This window comes from Protopterus annectens, chromosome 7.part0 (assembly GCF_019279795.1).
Source record: "Protopterus annectens isolate FY-2018-M chromosome 7.part0, PAN1.0, whole genome shotgun sequence".
In the NCBI taxonomy this organism is placed as follows: domain Eukaryota; kingdom Metazoa; phylum Chordata; order Ceratodontiformes; family Protopteridae; genus Protopterus; species Protopterus annectens.
In genome coordinates this window covers 1241915864-1241936649 of record NC_056739.1, presented here as the reverse complement: position 1 = coordinate 1241936649, position 20786 = coordinate 1241915864, and the positions used below count along the sequence as shown (strand labels likewise).

The following is a 20786-nucleotide window of genomic DNA, read 5'->3' as shown; positions in this document are numbered from 1 at the left end:
GTGAGCGAATGAATGGAAGTGTTCATGTGTGTGTGTGTGCGTGCGTGCCTGCCTGCAAAGCTGTGTGGAAGAATTCATGATCCATCCTAAAATAGTTGAGGAAATACCAAGCACTGTTAGGTATTAGTTCTTAACTTCTTGACCTAGTCAAGATTTGCACTTATTTTTTGGATTAGTGACTGTTTTAACTTCATACTCAGCTTTGAGCTTCCTAATAGTTCCCTTAAGTTCTTTGTTAGTTTAAGTTTGCTTTAAAGGTAGGTAGAATGAGACTTCTTATCCGCACTAAGCAGTTTATTTCCGTTGTTATATAGTTTATTTATATGGGTATTTATGAGGGGGTTGTTTTTAAATGTCTCATTATATTTGTTGTGTATAGGGACTGCTTTATTATTACAGCTATTTAAGTAGGAATAGACGTCAGAGGCATAGTTAGCAGCTTTAGCAATAAGATTCTTCAGAGGAGGGTTGCAGCAAAATGTATTTAAGTCATCAAGTAGTTGAAGGCTTGCTTTTGAAAAGTCCTTAAACACAGATCTATTTACAGGGAAGGTGCCATCAGTTTAAAAGGAAAAGGTCACTAAATTATGGTCTGCCTTAAGAAGACTTGATGCATATGAAGATATACAAGACGTGGCCATATTTGTGAGAACTAGATCCTGGATATTGGTGCCCATTAGAAATAATGTCCATAATGATGCATGATGTTAAAATAATAAAATAAGTGAAAAAAGTAAAAGCTAGTAGTAGAGAAATAAGATTTTGAGCAGAATTTCCTTGTAGTGAGTTGGGAGATGTATGATACAGGTGGTTCCTCATAATTCAACTAAAATCTGTTCCGGAACAGTGGTAGAATTGCGAAATGCCATTTTCCATACAAATCTTTGGAAAATGGTTTAATTCGTTCTGGCCCAAACAAAATTAAAAAATATACACAGAAATTTAAAAAAAAATGTAGCTCACCATGATTTGAAGTGTAGAACATCTCTTACATGGAGGAGAGGATGTGGAGGAGGAATGGAGGACTACTGAACATTCCTAAAACTAAGGCTCATGTCGCATACAAATTTATTTGATGTTAAATCCATGTAAGAATTCAGGCTTATATGTTTCCTGTCCAGCTAAAATATATGCTCATTACATCATTGTACGGTAGCAGTTATGAAATGAATATCTGTTGTCTCTGATTATGATTAATGTTTTATTTAGTTCACTTTATTGTGATATAAATTATAAGATAAAACATCTTACAACAGTTTTCTCTCCACACCTCCAAAAGAAATAACACACAGTACAGTGTATAGTGGTGTGTCTGTTTTTTTAATCCCTCTCCAGGACTTTGCTCAGTGGCTCACCTACTTCGCTCAGTCATGCAGATAAATCAGCATCATGCACTTGTGCCCATTCTCTCTGCCCAGCCCCACCAGCGTTCATGCCAAAACTGAACATGAGTCACCATATTTACTCTATTTACAGAATCCACTTAGTCTTTAGTTGGAAAGGGGAGTTTTCTTCCCCCTGTCCTGCCTGTTACCTATGTTTTTTGGCAGGTGTAGGTGAAAAAAATTGGTCTCTGCTCCTTTTTCAGGATGTTCTTGAAGTGGTGCATGATTGTGGTGGTAAACAAATCCGTCTTCCTGTTGGCATCACTTATGTTAGGGTGCCACTCCAAGACTGTAGCCTGCACCTTCTCCCAGTTGGATAAAAATTCTTTAATGAACGCTGTTGGCATAGATTCTTTTTCCCTGGCGTTGTCCTCTTCAGAAGAAATTAACCTTTCTTTTTCTTTAAACTGCTCATTGCAAAGTGCTGTAAGTTGCTCCATTGTGAGTTCGTCGTCATGGTCTTGTAGCAGTTCCTCCAGATCCGCCTCATCCAACTCCCCTATGTCCAGGTGCTCTGCTGTGGAAAATATGTCTTGTACCACTTTAGCTGCTTCATCCACAGTTTCGCCCTGGGAAAAGGAAGGAACTAGTTTCCTCCAGTCTGCACAAATGGCTTTCTGCAACACTCTGTCCCAGACACTTTTCCTGAATGATATGGCATGAAGAATATTGAACTCAGTCTTCCAGAATTCTTTCAGTGTTTTATCTGAATAATGGGTCACGACAAAGAGCCTCGAGAAGAGCGCTTTTGTGTAGAGCTCCTTGAAGCAAGCATTGACTTGTTGATCCATAGGTTGAATGAGAGAAGTTGTGTTGGGAGGCAGGAACTGAACCTTGATGAAATTATAGTCTATCTGAAGAATTTCCTCTAACTCTCTTGGGTGGGCAGAGGCTTTGTCCAGAAGCAGAAGAACTTTCATTGGCAAATTCTTCTCTCTCAGGTAGTTCTTGACACTTGGAGCAAACTCTTCGAAAATCCAGTCCTTGAAAACTGATTGGTCTACCCAAGCTTTGATGTTTGATTTCCACATTACAGGTAGTTTTGATTTTATAACCTTTTTTTCTAAAGCATCTTGGGTTTTCTGAGTGATGCACCAGCAGAGGCTTCAGCTTGAAGTCTCCACTGGCTTTTGCTGCCAGGAGAAGTGTGAGCCTATCTTTCATGGGCCTTTGACCTGGAGTCCTAGTTTCTTCTTGGGTTATGCAAGTCCTACTTTGCAAACTCTTTCAGAAAAGCCCCATTTCATCGCAATTTGTTCTGGCAGATGGCCTTCTCTCTCTCTCTATCAATTCTTCAAATTCCTTGACAAATTTCTGTGCACTTTCTTTGTCAGCACTAGCTGCCTCTCCTTGTCTCAGAACACTGTGGTTGTCACTTCTTTTTTAAATCTGTGGCGCCATCCCCTACTTGCTTTAAATTCCTCTGTTTGCTGTGAGCTACTTCCTGGAAGTTTTTTTTTTTTTTTGTAGATCTTCAAAGATGAGCTTAGCTTTTTCACAGATAGTGGTCTAAGTTATTGGATCTCCCTTCTTCTGCCTTTCCTGGATCCAGACAAGAAGCATCTTCTCTATATCTTCATGAATTGGTTTTCTGTGTTTGTCCAAACTCTTTATTGTTCCATTTGACATCTTAGCACCCATGGTACTATCTCTATTTTTCTAAAATGTTGAGACTGTAGACTTAAGCATGCCATACTGTTCTCTTGTTCATCCTGTATTACCTCCTCTCTTAATTTGACCTGTGATTTCTTTCTTCTTTTCAATGCTCAGCCACTTATTTTTCCTGCCAGTATCGCTCTTCTTTGGGCCCATTTCTTCACTTCTTCGCAACACTTGAAAGAAACAACTGCACTACATAAACAACACAAAAACAGGAAACAATGGACAACTTTTCTGCCTCCTTTCTGGGTCGAATTGTGTCACGCCAGTAAAATTGTGGGATGCCTGGGCGGCTGAAGGTATGGTTTAATTGTGAAACGGTTGAGTAGCTAGGTGGTAGAATTGTGAGGTACCACCTGTATCTAGTTTGATGAAGAGGGGAAGTAAATGTACAACAATGCTAAACATGTAAGGGAGGTATTGTGACATACCGTTATCAGTGAATTCCAGCTTGAGAAGATGCATTGATACCTCAAGTGAGGGAGTCACTAGTTTTGCAGTTTCTAGCTAAAAGAAGGCATGAATAACATGAGTAAATCCCAGAAGCTGTGATTTCTTACAATGACTGAAATGGTTTGAATTACTGGTAATTGTTAGCAAGTGTTTACACTGTTGCACATATTTTGCTTGTATGTTACTGTTGATTTTTTGTAGAAGTGTACTTCTGAATAGATCTTAACTCTAAGAGGGCTGTTCAAAGAAGATAGTCATCTCAAGCTGAAGTTGCATTGTTTTATGCTCAGATTACTGTTTTTTGGAGTAAGATGCTCCTTTGAGAGAAAAATTGTTTGAAACCTAGGGCTGTAGTTTGCTTTAGTTTTTTTCTGTGTCATTTTTCTAAAAAAATGCAAGTTGTGTGGTTATAATGTTTTGCTGTCGTGTATTTCATGTTTGAATAAATACTTTATTTTAGTGTCAGAAAATGACAGTACAAAAGGAAGTGGTGACTGCATTCCTCAACTGAATTATCAAGAGATACAAAATCCAAAACCTGTTTCCAGTATTGTGCGCCCACAGTGTCGTTTTGATAATGAAGAGAAACTGATTTCTAATAGTGACAGCTGTGGTAAGTTTGTGATGTAATATTTTGTTATTTGTAATGGAATGTCACTGCACGGCTTTCTTTGTAATGACTCCCAACATTGTTTAAGTAACATTTTAAGTGGTGGAGTTGGAATGCAGATATTTCTCTGCTTTAGTTGTCAGCGATGAGATGGTTTTAAACTTTCATTTTAGCAGCTGTTTTCATTGCTATGTGTGCTGTCTTTCTGAATGTTTTTTTAATAAAATTAATTATGTCCTGTGATATAAAGAAACCGAAGAAAGTTCAGATAATTCCCACCTTCACTGAGTCATCTGAACTTTTTTCTTTTTTGAACCCAGCACCAGACTATTTGCTGCTGTTAGAAAATGCCTGTAAAATGTGGATTGGACCTCTCACATCTGCATTTCTTTCCTTATAGTACAGTATGAACATTAGTCTGGGAACCAAACTTGTCTGAGTGGATGTGATGATGGTACTTCAACTACTTCATTTTCCCCCTTTTTTTCACTTAATTCATACTATTAACTTAATCACTTTCCTTCTGCTTGTATATATTCCCTTTTTAATATTCAGCAAGACAACTGTATTAGAGAAGAACTCAGATTTGAATTTGTCAATCTTCATTTTATCCTTGACAGATGGGTTCAGTTCCAAGAATCGGGACTGTCTCAGCCATTTCTGCAGCTCATGCAGGCCAAAAACTCTAGAGCTTCAACCCTACCCACAGTGCATCTCTCCTAGTTACCTCAGATCTCGTTTGCTGCTTTCCTGGACAGATGCGTTTGCCTACACTCTCGAGCTAAGTGAAATTTTTTTTTTATTATTACTTAGGCCATTTCTTCTTTCTTCACCACTAGTTTACTTCTGTATTTTGCCTTACCCTTTACTTTTGTAGCTTTTACTACTTTTTTTTTTTTTTTACTACTTTTGTAGCTCTTCCCTTTCCTGTACACTTTGTATAGCTCCTCTACCATTGCTGGTAGATAGCTCTCTTTCCACACACTTCGGTGTACACTACCTTTTCCTTACAGTTCCTTTAAAAAAAGAAAAACAATCTCCTGTACTTTTATGGTGTTTAAACAGTTTACAAGTGCTTGTTCTTGTGTGATTCCTCCACCCTTCGGTCGTGTGCATGTGTGGTGTGTATGAAGACTTTTCTTTGTTTAGCATGGCTGAAAAACCTAAAGGTCCCTGTGGTTTCAAGTGCTAGCAGTGTGGCCACAAAATTCCTTCCTCAGACTTGCATGTGTTTTGTGTTTACTTCCTGGGACCATACCATCTACAAGAAGATTACAGTATATGTCATGGCTTTAGCCACAGAGCTTTAATAGAGAGAGAAAAAAAAACAGGCTTATTTTAAAAGGTTTAATTCCAACTGCCTCCAGTGAAGCCGAATCTGGTAGAAAAAGCAAAACTGACAACTCATCACCTTCCCTCCTCTTCCTCTGGTAAGGCCAAGGAAAGAAGCATGTCTATGCCATCTCCATTGGCATTGACAGTCAAAATGGTTAAATCCTCTGTGCCAAAAAGGGCCTCAGCTTTGATAGAAGTTGATACTGACGTGTTTGCACTGACACCCTCTGTTGCCTCTAAACCTTCAGTGCAGAGGGTTTCGGTGTAGATTCAAACCCCTAACTTGGTTCCAGAGGCTCCAGCCCCAAGCATATGTTCTTCGTGTTTCACTGTTGCAGTCATCACATTTGAGTTGTCTGCTTGCAGTAGCCCTCAGTCAGCCTGATTAACAAAGTCTTGGGTCCTGCATTGGTTGCTGTCTCTTCTTCCATGACGTCAGGTAGTCATGGGGTATAAAACATGCAGCCAACGCCATTACATCAGTCTTTCTTGCTGTGCTGGGCCCGAAGCAGAAGCAGTTTGCAAGTGCCAGTCGGCCGACTCCTGAAATTTTCGTTTTCGAGTTTCAGAACCAAAGTCTTCAACTTAAAGTTAAGTACCCTGTTTGCTCTAAACCGATGTCAGTAAAAGTAAATAATTGCATTTCTTGTGGAAAGCAAATACCTCATAAAGATTTTCATTCGTACTCTATTCCTTGCCTAGGCCCTGATCACGACGTACCTCGCTGTCGGCTTTGTGCCTTATTTAAACAACAAATCCATCGTCGGTATATTTTCGCTTCTAAATATTTTTGTGCTCGATTCAGTTATCCAGATATGTCTTCGGTAAGCCATCCGACTACCGACATTCCGAAAAAACGCAAAGATAAAGACAGAGACAGGCCGCCTAGGTCCAAAGCTGCCTAGGTCCAAAGCTGCCGACGACAATTCTCCTAAGCCAGTCGCCAGTTCACCGGTACTCAGTGAGGCACTTTCGCAGCCCCTGATACCCGCTACTTCAGATTCGCAGACCTCTACTGAGACCCATTCGGAGTCCGGTATGCTGCGAAATGCTTCAACTGTGAAACCTGCGAATGTCTCTACCTTGGATGGTTCCGGAGCCACTGTGCAGGTACTGGCTTCTGAGGGTGTATTCAGGCCTATTGACTTGCATAGTAAACCAACGCCATCTTCTTCTTCAAGTCCTAAAACTCAAACCATGCCTAGAAAACCGACGCCCAGACCGCATGGTCAGGCCTCTATGCCTAAAAAAACAGATAAGAACGGCTGAAGACCTTATTACTTTAATCAGGGGAAGCCAACCTTCCCCCTCAGAGACCTAGGATTGAGTTTGCTTATGATACTTCTGACCAGGATTCTGAAATCTCTGTTTCCTCTGATGACCAGGATTTACCCTTATCTACCTATGAGGAGTCTGATGCTGAGGACTCTATTCCCTCTGAACCCCCCCCCCCCCCAGAGGATTTCTCTTTTGGTGAAACCTTGTATATTCTTAGGGAGCATTTTCTTTGGGAAAGTCAGGATTTCTCTGGTTCTAAAAAGAGGCTTAGGGATTTCCTACTCCTGCCTCAGCACAGGCCTTTAGCTATCCCTCCTGTCCTAGACATTGTTGATGATGCCTTTTCAGAATCTAGCTTGGTCCCTGACTCTCTACCTCCTGCTCCCAGAAAACCTGATAGGTATTACAGGGTTCCTGACTCTCATAAGTTCCTTTTCAAAAATCCTACTGCGGATCCTGAGACCATTTCACAAGGACCCAAGGGCATTAAAGCTACTACTGCGAAAAATCCTACCCCCTCTGATAGAGACTCCAGGGCGCTGGATAGATGGGGTAAAAAGGTATACACTTCTGCAACCTTGGCCATTCGGGCCTTAAACTGCCAGTTTCATATGCCAAAGTATCAGCAGCATATTATTGGAATGCTTAAACAGAAAATTATGTTGATTCCTGATTGTGCTGAAAATAAGGATTTACAGGATTTAATGCATTCTGCTGAACAGGTTGGAAAACATACTTTGCAATGTGGTTTTGATTCAGTAGAGGCATCTTGCAGGTCTGCTGTCACTGGGTCTGTACTTAGAAGGCATGCTTGGCTTAAGTAGCAATCCTTGCCAGGTCATGTTAAAGCTGAATTACTGGATGGTCCCTTAAATCAGGACCACCTGTTTGGCAACAAGGCAGAATAAGTTCTTAAAAAGATGGAGGAAAACGCTAAATCTATGCAAACTGTTAAAGATTTGTTACAAGTGCAACCTCCAAGATTTAGTAGGCATTGGCCCTGTAAGAATTGGTCCTTTCCTGCCTCCTCCAGGCCTTTTCAGTCCAAACCCAGACCCAGCAGAGCACCCGGGCTTCAGTCCCAGGGTATGCACAGGACTAAGCAGTGGGGGTTCCCCACTTCCAAATCTGGGAGTAGTAAAACTCCCCCTGTGGTAAACTGTCTCAATGACTTAACTTTAAAACTTCCAAGCACTTCTCAACTGACGGCCCCTTTGGGGGGAAAGATTGCTCTACATGCAAAAAACTGGGAACTCATTACCCAGGACAAATGGGTTTTAAATAAAGTTTCCCAAGGATACAGATTTCGCTTCCACAAATTACCAACCCCAAACAGATGGCCAGACCTACCCCCAAATCAGTGGGCAGAGGCTCAAATGCAAGTACTGTCTCTCTTAAGCATAAAGGCTATTCAGACTGTACCAGAAGAGGAAAAGGGACAAGGTTTGTATTTACAACTTTTCCTGGTACCCAGAAAAGACAATTCATGGCGTCCTATCCTGGACCTGTCTACTTTAAACACGTTTTTGGTGATTCCAAAATTCAAGATGCTAACTCTTCACCAGTTGCTTCCTACGCTTGGCAAAGATGCTTAGTTGACAACACTCGATTTAAAGGAAGCATACCTGCACATCCCAATCAGGGAATCTTGCAGAAGATACCTATGCTTCAAAGCAGGCTACATGCACTATCAGTTCTCTGCACTGCCCTTTGGCTTATCTACTGTGCCCAGGGTATTCACAAAGTGCCTAGCTGCAGTCACTGCATTTTGCAGGCAAAGAAATATTCAAATATACCCATACCTGGATGATTGTCTAATTCAGGCAGAAAGCCAGGACATACTTTTGAATCATCTGGCGTTTGTGAAAAGGGTTCTAACTTGTCTGGGGTATACCATAAACGAAAAGAAATCACAACTGGTACCCTGTCAACAAGTTACATTCCTGGGAGCAATCTTGAATACAACTTCCCAGATGGCTTTCCTCACGCCAGAGAAGCAAATTCATTTGACAACCTACTTCAAGCTAGTGGCCACAAAAACCCTGCGTATCTGCAAGGCAAATACTGCAAGCCTTGGGGTTCATGGCCTCCTGCATTCTTCTAATTCCATATGCAAGACTGCATATGAGGAAACTACAGTGGTATGTAAAAAGTCTATGGTGTCAACATTCTCAGGATCTAGAAGCAATGATTCCTATCATACCTTGCCTACGGTTAGAGTTCCTTTGGTGGGCAGAGGCCTGCCACCAAAACAAGGGACTACCATTCACTCTACCCCCTGCCGCCCAAACCCTAACAACAGACGCATCAGACTATGCATGGGGGGCTCACCTGGCAGGGAAGTGCATTCAGGGCAAATGGAACCCAAGTCAAATGCACCTGCATATCAATCAAAAAGAAATGTTAGCTGTACAGAATGCTCTGACAGCCTTCAAGGACCACATTTTTCCAGAACAATTAATGGTAAAGACGGACAACACCACCGTTATGTGGTACATAAAAAAGCAGGGGGGGGTACCCATTCTTATCCCCTCTGCAGACTAGCCATGGCTTTGTGGAATACAGCCTAGAGCTACCAAGTGCATCTACAAGCAAAATTCCTGCTAGGAAAACTAAATACACTGGCAGACGGACTAAGCAGAAACCTCATGGACCCACACGAGCAGACGGACTAAGCAGAAACCTCATGGACCCACACGAGTGGAAACTGGAGTCAAAGACTTTCAACATGTTGACAAACAAATGGGGGAGCCCGGATATAGACCCGTTTGCCTCCCCCAGAACTACCAATTAGACAAATTTTGCACAAGGACTCCCCACAAACAAGCTTGGAAAGTGGATGCTCTGTCCTTCAGTTTATGCCTTTCCTCCTCTGCCTCTCCTCTCCAAAGTACTACTAAAGATCAAACAGGACAAACCAGGGATGATATTGATTGCACCAGACTGGCCACGCCATCACTGGTACCCTCTCTTGCGCAGTGTGTCACTGTTGGCCCCATGGCACCTGCCTCAGACCCCTACCCTTTTGTCTCAGCAGGAGAACCAGATTCTGCACCCTCCGCTTCAAATCCTGAAACTAGCAGCCTGGCTAATTACCTAATCTCTCCTTTACCATCCCTCAGTATACCAGTGATGGATATCCTTTTAGAGACAAGAAGGCCTAGTACTAGAAAATCTTATGCTGAAAAATGGAAAAGATTCTGTGCCTGGAACCGATCTCTAGGAATTAGCACAGTAGCACCCAACTTACCTCAGATTTTACAATACTTAACTGAGATGCTTCTTTTTCTTCCATCAAAATTCATGCCTCAGCCATTTCAGCTCATCATAACACAGAACCTCCCCTCTTCTCTCATCCACTGCCCAAGCAGTTCCTCAGAGGGGCCAAAAATGTAAGACCACCCAGGAGAGCCCCAACCCCTGCCTGGGACCTTAACTTTGTATTGGAGAAACTCACTCTTCCTCCGTTCGAGCCAGCTGCTAGTGCAGATTTAAAATTCCTTTCTTGGAAAACAGCCTTCCTTTTAGCAATCACTTCAGCAAGGAGGTTATCTGAATTACAGGCCCTTATGGCAGTGGAGCCTTTCATTATCTTTCATACGGACAGGGTGGCCCTCAGAACCAATCCCTCCTTCATGCCCAAGGTGGTATCCAGTGTGGCTCTGAATCAGTCCATCCATTTGCCAACCTTCTTTCCTAATCCACAGAACAAGGGGGAATGGATACAGCACTCCTTAGATGTGCACAGACAACTTAAATTTTACTTGGACAGGACTAAACCTCAAATGAAATCTGAATAACTGCTGGTGCCTTTTGCTGCAGGGGCAGAGGGGAAGGCTATTTCAAAGCAAACTATTTCTAAATGGATAGGCCATTGCATTCATTTCTGCTATAAGCAACATGGGAAAACTATTTCACAGGGGATCAGACCCCATTCAGCCAGGGCTGCATCTACCGCTACAGCCTTTCTCAGAGGTGTCCCTACTAGGGACATCCTAGAAGCTGCTACCTGGAGTTCTGTACATACTTTCACCAAGCATTACCATTTGCCAATTTACTCTAAATCCAGAGCTGGCTTTGCCACTGCAGTCTTGCAGGGCCTTTTAACTGGTCCTAATGCTATCTAAATTCCCCCTCCCATCCTTAGCTTTGAGAATCTACACAAATGTGATGACTGCAACAGTGAAACACAAATCACATAGTGCAGTTGTGTACACTTACCATAAATGTAGATGTTTGAGTGTATTTACTGTTGCAGTCCTGGGTACCCTCCCTCCAGCCCCCTTACTTTTTTTTGGCTATACCTCTACTCTTCTTTACTATGCTTAAAAGCTTTTTGGTGTATTTGCTTTTTTATTGGAGGTATATCCTTGTATATATTTATATTTATTTTATTGCTTCCTATTATGGGGGAACCTGACATCTGGGGCAAGAAAAACTGATGTAATGGCGTCGGCTGCATGTTTTATACCCTTGACTACCCGACGTCATGGAAGTAGAGACAGCAACCGATGCAGGACCCAAGACTTTGTTAATCAGGCCGACTGAGGGCTGCTGCAAGCAGATAACCCAAATGTGATGACTGCAACAGTGAATACACTCGAACATCTACATTTATGGTAAGTGTACACAACTGTACTTTCTTTGGTGCCAACTGATTCAGCTCAGAGTATTTCTAGTTTGCAAGAGCCTGGATTTCAATATTCTCCTTCCATTGACCCATTTGCTGGAGAATTGCCGGAAGTCTTTTTGCATAGACCCAGGTCTCCCTCCGTGTCCCTTATCCATTCCACCGAAAACCTTTCAGAGACTGACATGGAGAGACTGGTTGAGAAAATTTTATGGGGTAGAGGAATTTCAGGTATCCCCCCAGCTCCAACTCCTTCGGATACCAAGTATTCTTTCACTCCTTTGACTAGTCTTCTTCCAACCTCCTCTGAAACCTTGGAGATTACAACTTTGAGTTGTTCAACATCAGCTATATTGGTTCATACAGTCTCAGCTACTTCAGCACCGATTTAATCTCTGAGTTCTTCTGCTCCCTCGGAACTGAAGACCTCCCGGAGCCGTATGTATCTGGCCGGACCTCCCGGAGCCGTATGTACCTGGCCGGCCCCAAGAGAGAGGAGTTGACTCCAGTTTTTTTGGAGCAATACCTGCATCTTGGGGTTTTGGCTAGGGTTAGTTTGGCTCCAGCTTCTGTTTTATTGGTGGTCTCGTCAGAGTTGGGAGTGACCTCAGTCCTGAGGCAGTCCGTTCCGGACTCCCTTCCATCTTTGGAGTGTACAGCCTTGAGGCTATGGAGAGAGAGCCTTGGCTGCCTCAGTCATGAGGTTGACCTTCTCCTCCTCGAAGCATATTCCTTCCTCGAGTCCAGTTATCCAGCCTGCTTCTCCACTGGGACAGTGAGTACTAAAACCTCAGGAGAGACTGATGCAGATTCTGTCTTCTGATACCTCACCAGAACATCCCCCTGCTGAGGTGCCTTTGAAGAAAAAGTACAAGAGGAAGCAATTAGATTCCCTGCAGGAATCCATCACCAAAAGTACTGATTTTGATGAAGAGGGAGCATACTCCAGATCACCACCGCATGATGTCTCGTTTGGAGAGATCCTGGAAATTTTGAAATGGGGGGGGGGGGTGATTGGAAGTCCCAAAACCCTACTTTGAGCAGTCAGAATAAAGGGGAAAGAATCCTGCACTCCTTGGACATGCACAGGCATCTTAGGTTCTACCTTGACAGGGCTAAACCTTTTAGAAAATCTGACCAGCTGCTAGTCAAATTTGCTACAGGCGCAGAAGACAAGGCCATTTTAAAGCAAACCATCTCCAAATGGATAGCACACTGCATCCATTTCTGCTATAAACACCATGGAAAACCTACCCCACAGGGAGTCGGAACCCATTCCACTAGGGCTACCTCAACCTCTACAGCATTTCACAGGGGAGACGCTACCAGGGACATCCTGGAAGCTGCTACCTGGAGTTCTGTGCACACCTTCACCAAGCATTAGCATTACTACTTGCCTGTCTTTTCTAAATCCAGAACTGGATTTGCTACAGCAGTCTTGGCAGGCCTGCTAGACAACCCTAATACTTCTTAACTGCCTCCACCCTTCCTCAGCTTTGAGAATCAACCCGTGTGTGATGACTGCATCAGTGAAACACGAAGAACATAGCACAGTTGCATATACTTACCATAAATGTAGATGTTCGAGTGTATTCACTGTTGCAGCCCTGGATGTTCTTCATGTTTCACTGTTGCGGTCATCACATTTGCATTATCTGCCTGCAGGTAGCCCTCAGTCGGCCTGAATACCAGAGTCTTGGGATTTCTGCATCGGATGCTGTCATTTCTTCCATGACGTCAGAACGTCATGGGTATAAAACATGCAGCCGACGCCATTACATCAGTCTTTCTTACTGTGCATTGTCCGAAGCAGAAGCAGTTTGCAAGTGCCGGTCGGCCGCCTTCTGAAATTTTTGTTTTTCGAGTTTCAGACCTGAAGTCTTCTAAAAGATAAGTACCGCATTGGGGATCCTTTTTTCTTGCTCTAACTGATGTCAGAAAAAGTTAATCATTGTCTTGCCTGTGGAAAGCAAATACCTCACACAGATTTTCAATCTTACTGCGTCATCTGTTTAGGCCCAGACCATGATGTTCCTCGCTGTCGGTTCTGTGCCTTGTTCAATGCCCGAACTATTCATCGTCGGACTATTTTTGTTGCTAAATTCTTTCTCTGTCATTCTCCGTATTCCAAATTGGCTTCGATAAGACATCTGGCTACTGATCTTCTGAAAAAAATGTAAGGATAAAGACAGAGACCGACCGCATAGGCCGGTACTCAGTGAGGTGCCTTTGCAGCCCCTGATACCCGCTTCAACAGATTCGCATGCCTCTGCTGAGACCCTTTCGGAGTCCGGTATGCCGCGAGTTGCTTCTTTGACTATGGAACCTGCGGATGACTCTTCTTTGGATGGGTCCAGAGCCGCTGTGCAGGCACAGGCTTCTGAGGGTGTATTCCAACCTTCTGATGTTTGTATTAAACCGACATCTTCATTTTTGACTAAAACTACCGAGTTTCTCAGGGCCAGAGTTTGTACTTCACCTAGAAAACTGATGATCAAAGTGCATGCTCTAGCTCCCATGCCACGGAAACAAATGCTTAGAATGGCTGAAGACCTTATAACTTTAATTAGGGGAAGCCAGCCTTCCCCCTGTATAAGACAAATGATTGATTTCCCTTCTGATTCTACAGACTGTGCGAGCCTGATGACTCTGATCCCTCTGATTACCAGGACATTCCCTTATCTACCTGTGAGGATTCAGATGCAGAGTATTCCATCCCCTCTGCCTCCCCTCCAGAGGACTTTTCTTTTGGGAAACCTTGCATACCTTAAGAGAGCCTTTCTGCTGGGAATGCCAGGACTACCCACAGTCCAAAAAGAGACTCAGATAATTTTTTAGACTTGCCTCAGCACAGGCCTCTAGCTGTACCCCCTGTTCTGGAGATTGTACATGATGTCTTCTTGGAATCCAGCCTTACCCCTGATACCTTGCCTCCAGTGGCCAGGAAACCTGACTGGTACTACAGAGTACCTGACTCCCACAAGTTTTTCTTTAAGAATCCTACTGCAGAGCCAGAGACCATTTCCTAGGGCTTTAGACAGATGGGGTAAGAAGATGTACACCTCTGCTACTCTGGCCATCAGGGCTTTAAATTGCCAATTTCATTTGTTAAAGTATTAGCAACATATTATGAAGCTAATTAAGCAGAAAATGATGTTGATTCCTGATTGTGCAGAACATAAAGATTTACAAGAGTTAATGCATTCTGCTAACCAAGTTGGAAAACATACTTTCCAATGTGGTTCTAATGCATTAGAAGCATCTTGCAGGGCTGATGTCACTGGGTCTGTTCATAGAAGGCATGCGCGGCTTAAGGAACATATGTTGCCAGACTATGTCAAAGCAATATTACTAGATACATTTGGCAATAAAGCAGAAGAAGTCATCAAAAAGATGGAGGAAAAAGCTAAATCTATGCAGACTGTTAAGTATTTCCTACAGGTACAGCCACCTAGATTCAGTAGGCATTGGCCTTCTAAAAACTGGTCCTTTCCAGTCACTCCCAGACCTTCTCAGTCCTAACCCAGGGGCAGCATACTACCATGATTACAATCTCAGGGTATGCACAGATCTAAGCAATGGAGTGCTCCCACTTCTGAAACAGGGAGTAGTAAGCCAACATCCTGTGGTAAAATCTCACAATGACTTATCCTTAATTCTTCCAAGCCTTGCTCAAGTACTTGCACCCTTAGGAGGAAAACTTGCCCTGCATGCAAAAAAACTGGGAGTACATCACCCAGGACAGATGGGTCTTGAACATTGTATCCCAGGGATACAGATTCTACTTCCACTCACTGCTAACCCCAAGCGTATGGCCAGACCTCCCCCCAAACCAGTGGGCAGAGGCCCAAAAGCATGTACTTTCTCTTCTTAGTATCAAGGCTACTCGACCTGTCCCATTGGAGCATAGGGGACAAGGTTTCTACTCCAGACTGTTTTGGGTACCTAGGAAAGAAAACTCTTGGCACCCTACCCTGGATCTGTCTAGTCTCAACCCCTTCCTGGTGGTTCCAACGTTCAAGATGCTTACTCTCCAACGGCTGCTTCTTATGCTAGCTAAGGACTCCTGGCTAGCCACCCTAGACTTAAAAGAAGCTTATCTGCACATGCCCATAAGGGAATCTTGCAGGAAATACCTATGTTTCATAGCAGATTCTAAGCATTATTAGTTCTCTGCACTTCCCTTTGGCTTATCTACTGCACCCAGGGTATTCACAAAATACCTAGCTCCAGCCATTGCATATTGCAGGCAGAGAAAAATTCAAATTTACACATACTTGCACGATTGCCTGGTTCAGGCGGACAGTCAGGAATTGCTATTCCAGCACCTCTCATTTGTAAAAAGACTTATAACTTCACTGGGGTATACCATCAACAAAAAGAAATCAAATCAGGTACCCAGCCAACAGACTGTATTCCTGGGAGCAAGCTTGAACACAACTTCCCAGATGGCATTCCTCACTCCAGAAAAACACATATATTTGACAAACTACTTCAATCTCCTGGCTACCAAAACCCAGCTATCTGCAAGAAAATTACTGCAAGCCCTAGGGTTCATGGCCTCCTGCATTCTACTAATTCCATATGCAAGACTGCATATGAGGAAACTTCAATGGTACTTAAAAAGTCTCTGGTGTCAACTTTCTCAGGACTTAGAAACAATGATTCCCATCATTCCTTGCCTAAGGGCAGAGTTTCTTTGGTGGGCAGAGGCCTGCTACCACAACAAAGGACTCCCTTTCACTCTACCCCCTGCTGCCCAAACCACAACAACAGATGCATCAGACTATGCATGGGGGGCTCACATGGCAGAACAAGGTATTCAAGGCAAATGGAGCCCAAAGCAAATGCACCTGAATATCAATCAAAAAAATGTTAGCTGTACAGTATGCTCTGACAGCCTTCAAATGCCTTATTCATAGGTTCATAGGTAGGTACTAGGCTATCGGTCCTAGGGCCTATACAAGCCAGCCAAAAAGGTACCCTGGCTTTTGCCACCCAAGAAAATTATTTTCCTGTGCCACTGTCGAGCAGAGAGGCAGAAGTGATCCCCGGGGTGAATTTCCTATTTCCCATCCAATCATCAAGATTTTTCTTGAAGAGTACTAATGAGGAGCTTTGTTTGATATAGATAGGTAGTTTATTCCAGAGTATGGGAAGTCTCTGGGACAGGAATCTATCCCTTTAGCATGTTCTGTTTATTGTGGTGACAAGGTTTAGGTCCTTAGAGTGTGTAGCTCAGAGGGATTGGGACTTCTTTAAGTGGAGCATGTCCAACAGCTCTGGGTTTGATATAGCTTTGTATGTTGGGCAGAGATCACCTCTGAGTAGGTGATATGCGACGGAGTAAAGCTGGAGTTTTTTGAGACGGTCTGCGTAGGGCATCTGTTTGAGGCTGGTAATCCTCTTTGTGAGGTATTTCTGTGGCCTTTCCAGTTGTTGTAGATGTCTTTTGAGGTACATACCAAAAGTGTTTTACTCTATAATTGGTCTAATGAGTGATGAGTACAGGTGAACAATGACCTATTTTTTTCTGGATGAGAAACCTTTTGTGATGAGGTGTGCCATGTAGAAGGATTTCCTGACTACTGTGGCAATGGGATTATCAAAGGAGAGACTACTGTCCACCTGTGTCCCAAGGTCTCTTATCACACTTTCGATGTTAAGTATACTACCGCCTATGTTGTAGTTCATGGGTACAGAGTTTTTACCAAAGGAGATGACAATGCACTTTTTGGCATTGAGCTTGAGGCCATGGCTTGACACCATGCATCTGTCTCAGTGAGGCCCTTTTGTAAGATGTCCACATTGTTAGGAGTTTCGATTATGGCTCCTAGTTTGCAGTCATCTGCGAACTTCGTTAGCCAAAGACCTTCTGTGTTAGCCTGTACTTCGGAGAAGTAGATACCAAACAGGAGAGGACCCAGGACTGAACCCTGTGGTACTCCACTTGTCACTGGTCTGAAGTCGGATTTGGAGTCTGCTACTTTCACAGTGTGGGTTCTGTCAGTGAGCCAGTTGGCAACCCATCTTGTGACATAGGGATTTATACCTAGTTTAGTGAGTTTATCTATAATTCCAGAGTGGGGGATGGTGTCGAAAGCCTTGGCAAGATCTAGATAGGCTGTGTGAACCCCCTTACCCTTGTCTACGGCTTTGGTGACTTCTTCAAAGACGTCTATCAGGTTTAGGAGACATGATCTGCCTTTTATAAACCCGAACTGGGTAGGGTCCAGAGTTTGGAGATTACCAATGTCTTTGTTTATAAGTTCCACGATGATACGTTCCATGGCCTTGCAGACCAGGCTCATCAGGCTAATGGTGCGGTAGTTCCCGGGGTCCGTGGTGGCTCCCACCTTGTGGAGTGGGATAACCGTCGCTGTGCGCCATTCAGCGGGCACAAAGCCTGAGGTGAGGCTATGATTGAACATGGTACTTAGTTGGAGTGCCAGTTCCTGAGGTGAGGCTATGCTTGAACATGGTACTTAGGTGGGGTGCCAGTTCGTTCTGTAGTTCATGTAGAATGCAGCCTGGAATGTTGTCTGGTCCCATGGATGCTGTGTTCCTGGCTTTGGAGAGTGTGTTTTTTACTTGTGCAGCCATGATTACAGGAACGTTGCATTCTTCCAGTATAGCGATGGGCTCTTTAGGGGGTGAGAGTGGGGTAAAGTTAGTACTGAACCTAATCTGCCAGGATGTTGGCAATATCTGTTGGGTCTGTATATTTAGTGCCATTGTGCTGTAACTCAGAGCAGATCTGAATGTTGCCATTGAGATTCTTGACATAGCTGTAGAATGCTTTGTGGTTGTCTTTAGAATCAGTGGCAGTTTTGTTTTCGTAACTAGCTTTGGAGGATTTTATCAGGGATCGAAGCTTCTTAGTGAGGCTGACCAGGGAGCTCCTCCACTCATGGGAGTTTACTGTCTTTTGCAACAGTTTCTTCCTTCTGTTCTACAGTTTGTTTATGTCAGGGGACCACCAGATTGGTTTCCTTTTTTGGAGGATACCGTCTTGGTTCTGTTTTGTATAGCACGATCCATGCACTCGTGTAAGTGCTTATAAAGTGCAATTGTGTGGGATTTAGTAGTCGTAACTGTATTGTCCATCTGCATGGGTGTCATGAAGTTCACCACTTCTGTCTTAAGAAGCATGAACTTGGCTTTGGAGAAATTATTTACCGTGGTTTCCTTAATGGGGGGTGGGGGCAGGATGTGAATATCTAGGGTAATTAGCTTATGGTTGGATCGGACCAATGAGGCGTTTACTTCAGGTGTGGAACACCGGTCACTCATGTTGGAAATGACTAGATCTAGGATATTGTTCCCCTGGTGGGGGTGTGGATAAGTTGATCCAGGGCACTGGAGTTTCTGAATTCCAGAAAGCGTTGAGCAAAGGAGTTGGTACATGAGTAGTTTTCCCAGTTAATGGTGGGGTAGTTGAAATAGCCCATTATTAGGGTGTTTAGTTGAACCCTAATATTTTCCAGTACATCAAGAAAAAGAGTGGGAATCCTGGGGCATGGTGAGGGATCTATAGGAAGCTACAATTTGGATTGCAGTTTTGCCCAGAGTTAGTTGAACTTGGATAACCTCGGCTGCATCATGCTGAGCAACTAGCCTGGAGTTGTGGCTATCCTTAATGAATATGGACACATCTCTGCCTTTGGTGTTCCGGTCCAGGTTACATGGTCGAAAAGTGTGGTATGAGTTATAGCCTGGTAGTGCAGGGGTGCTCTCTGGAGTCTTGAACCAGGTCTCAGTCACTGCACAGATATCGATGTTCTCCATTTTTAGGAATGCCTCGAGTGAGTGCATTTTGAGATTTAGACTTATAGCATTGAGTAACATCACCCTCAGTTTTTGCTTGTTTGTTCCTCTTACAATGGTGAATTTGTCATTTGAACCATGCCTGAAATATAGGGGCCGCAAGAACCTTAGCCAGTATACGGAATCCCCGGGGTGACAGGTGCAGGACATCTCTGGCAAAGCATTGTGGTCTGTCAACCATGTCACCCCAGGCAGACAGATACTAGATCCCTTTAGAATGACACCAGAAGCTTAGCCAATTGTTGAAGTCAGTCATTTTGTCCTTGTACTGCAGTATCATTCTGGGTGATGGCAGAATGCTACTCAGGGCTAGGGTCATACCTGCCTGAGCTACAAGAACAGAGAGCTCTTCCATGTCTCTTTTCATGTAGTCCAGGGAGGTATGTCTCAGGTCATTAACACCAACATGGACAATGACAGAGTCATATTTGTACTTGTTGTGGAGTGACCTGAGTGCATGGGTTATGTGGCGGATCCTGGCACCCGACAGGCAGCTGACAGTAACCTTCTCCTTGTTTAGCCTGGTGAGAAGGACATATGTGTGCCTGACTATAGTCACCTATGACTAGTGTATTGGGTATGTTGTTTTGCCTTATTGGCTGTTTTTGAGTGGCACACTGAGTCTACTCCAGGGCAACTATTGATAAAGACAGACAACACTACAGTTATGTGTTACATAAGCTCAATTCTTGCCAGGCAAACTAAATTAACTGGCAGATGACTTAAGCAGAAATCTAATGGACCCGCATGACTGGAAACGGGAACCCATATCATTCAAGCTCCTGATCCACAGGTGGGGGACACCAGAGGTGGACCTCTTCGCTTCCACTCAGAGCTTTCAGTTGAGTAAATATTGCACCAGAGCTCCCCACAGCCAAGCATGGAAAGTGGATGCTCTGTCCTTTACATGGCAAAACCTCTCAATCTATGCCTTTCCCCCTCTGCCCCTCCTCTCGAAGGTTCTACTAAGGATTAAACAGGACAAGCCAAGGACTATCGATATTGCACCAGACTGGCTACGCCAGCACTGGTAGCCACTTTTGCACAGTCTGACATTACTGCCACCTTGGCACCTGCCTCAAACCCCCTCCCTGCTGTCCTAGCAGAAGGGCCAGATTTTGCATCCTCAGTTACAAACCCTGAACCTAGCAGCCTGGTTCATCCCCTGAACCCTCAGTAAACAGGTGCTGGATGTCATCCTAGAGGCAAAAAGGCCTACTACTAGAAAATTCTATTCAGAAAAGTAGAAAATATACTGTTCTTGGAGACAGTCTCACGGAATGGACACTAATGTGCCCAGCTTACCTCATATACAAGATTACTTAACAGAAATTTTCCACAAAGGCCTATCCTTCTCTTCAGTTAAGATTCCTGCCTGTGCCATCTCAGCTCATTATAATACTGAGCCACCCCTACCCCTCTTCTCTCATTCTCTGGTCAATCAGTTCTTAAGAGGAGCCAAAAAACGTAAGACCCCCCAGGAGAGCTCCCACTCCAGTATGGGACCTTAACTTTGTATTGGAAAAACTTACGCTTCCACCCTTTGAACCTGCTGCTTCAGCAGAGTTAGAATTCCTCTCATGGAAAACAGTTTTACTTCTTGCCATCA

The 20786-nt window shown here is 43.7% G+C and overlaps 1 protein-coding gene across 1 annotated transcript in view; it reads left to right on the top strand.

The window, feature by feature from the left end:
- Positions 1-20786, top strand: part of DENND4A (DENN domain containing 4A) — a 2763357-nt gene that overhangs the window by 1856503 nt on the left and 886068 nt on the right. Inside the window, exon 25 of the mRNA XM_044077857.1 lies at positions 3958-4110. Within this exon, the coding sequence (XP_043933792.1) occupies positions 3958-4110 (153 nt within the window). The remainder of the gene's footprint in view (positions 1-3957; positions 4111-20786) is intronic.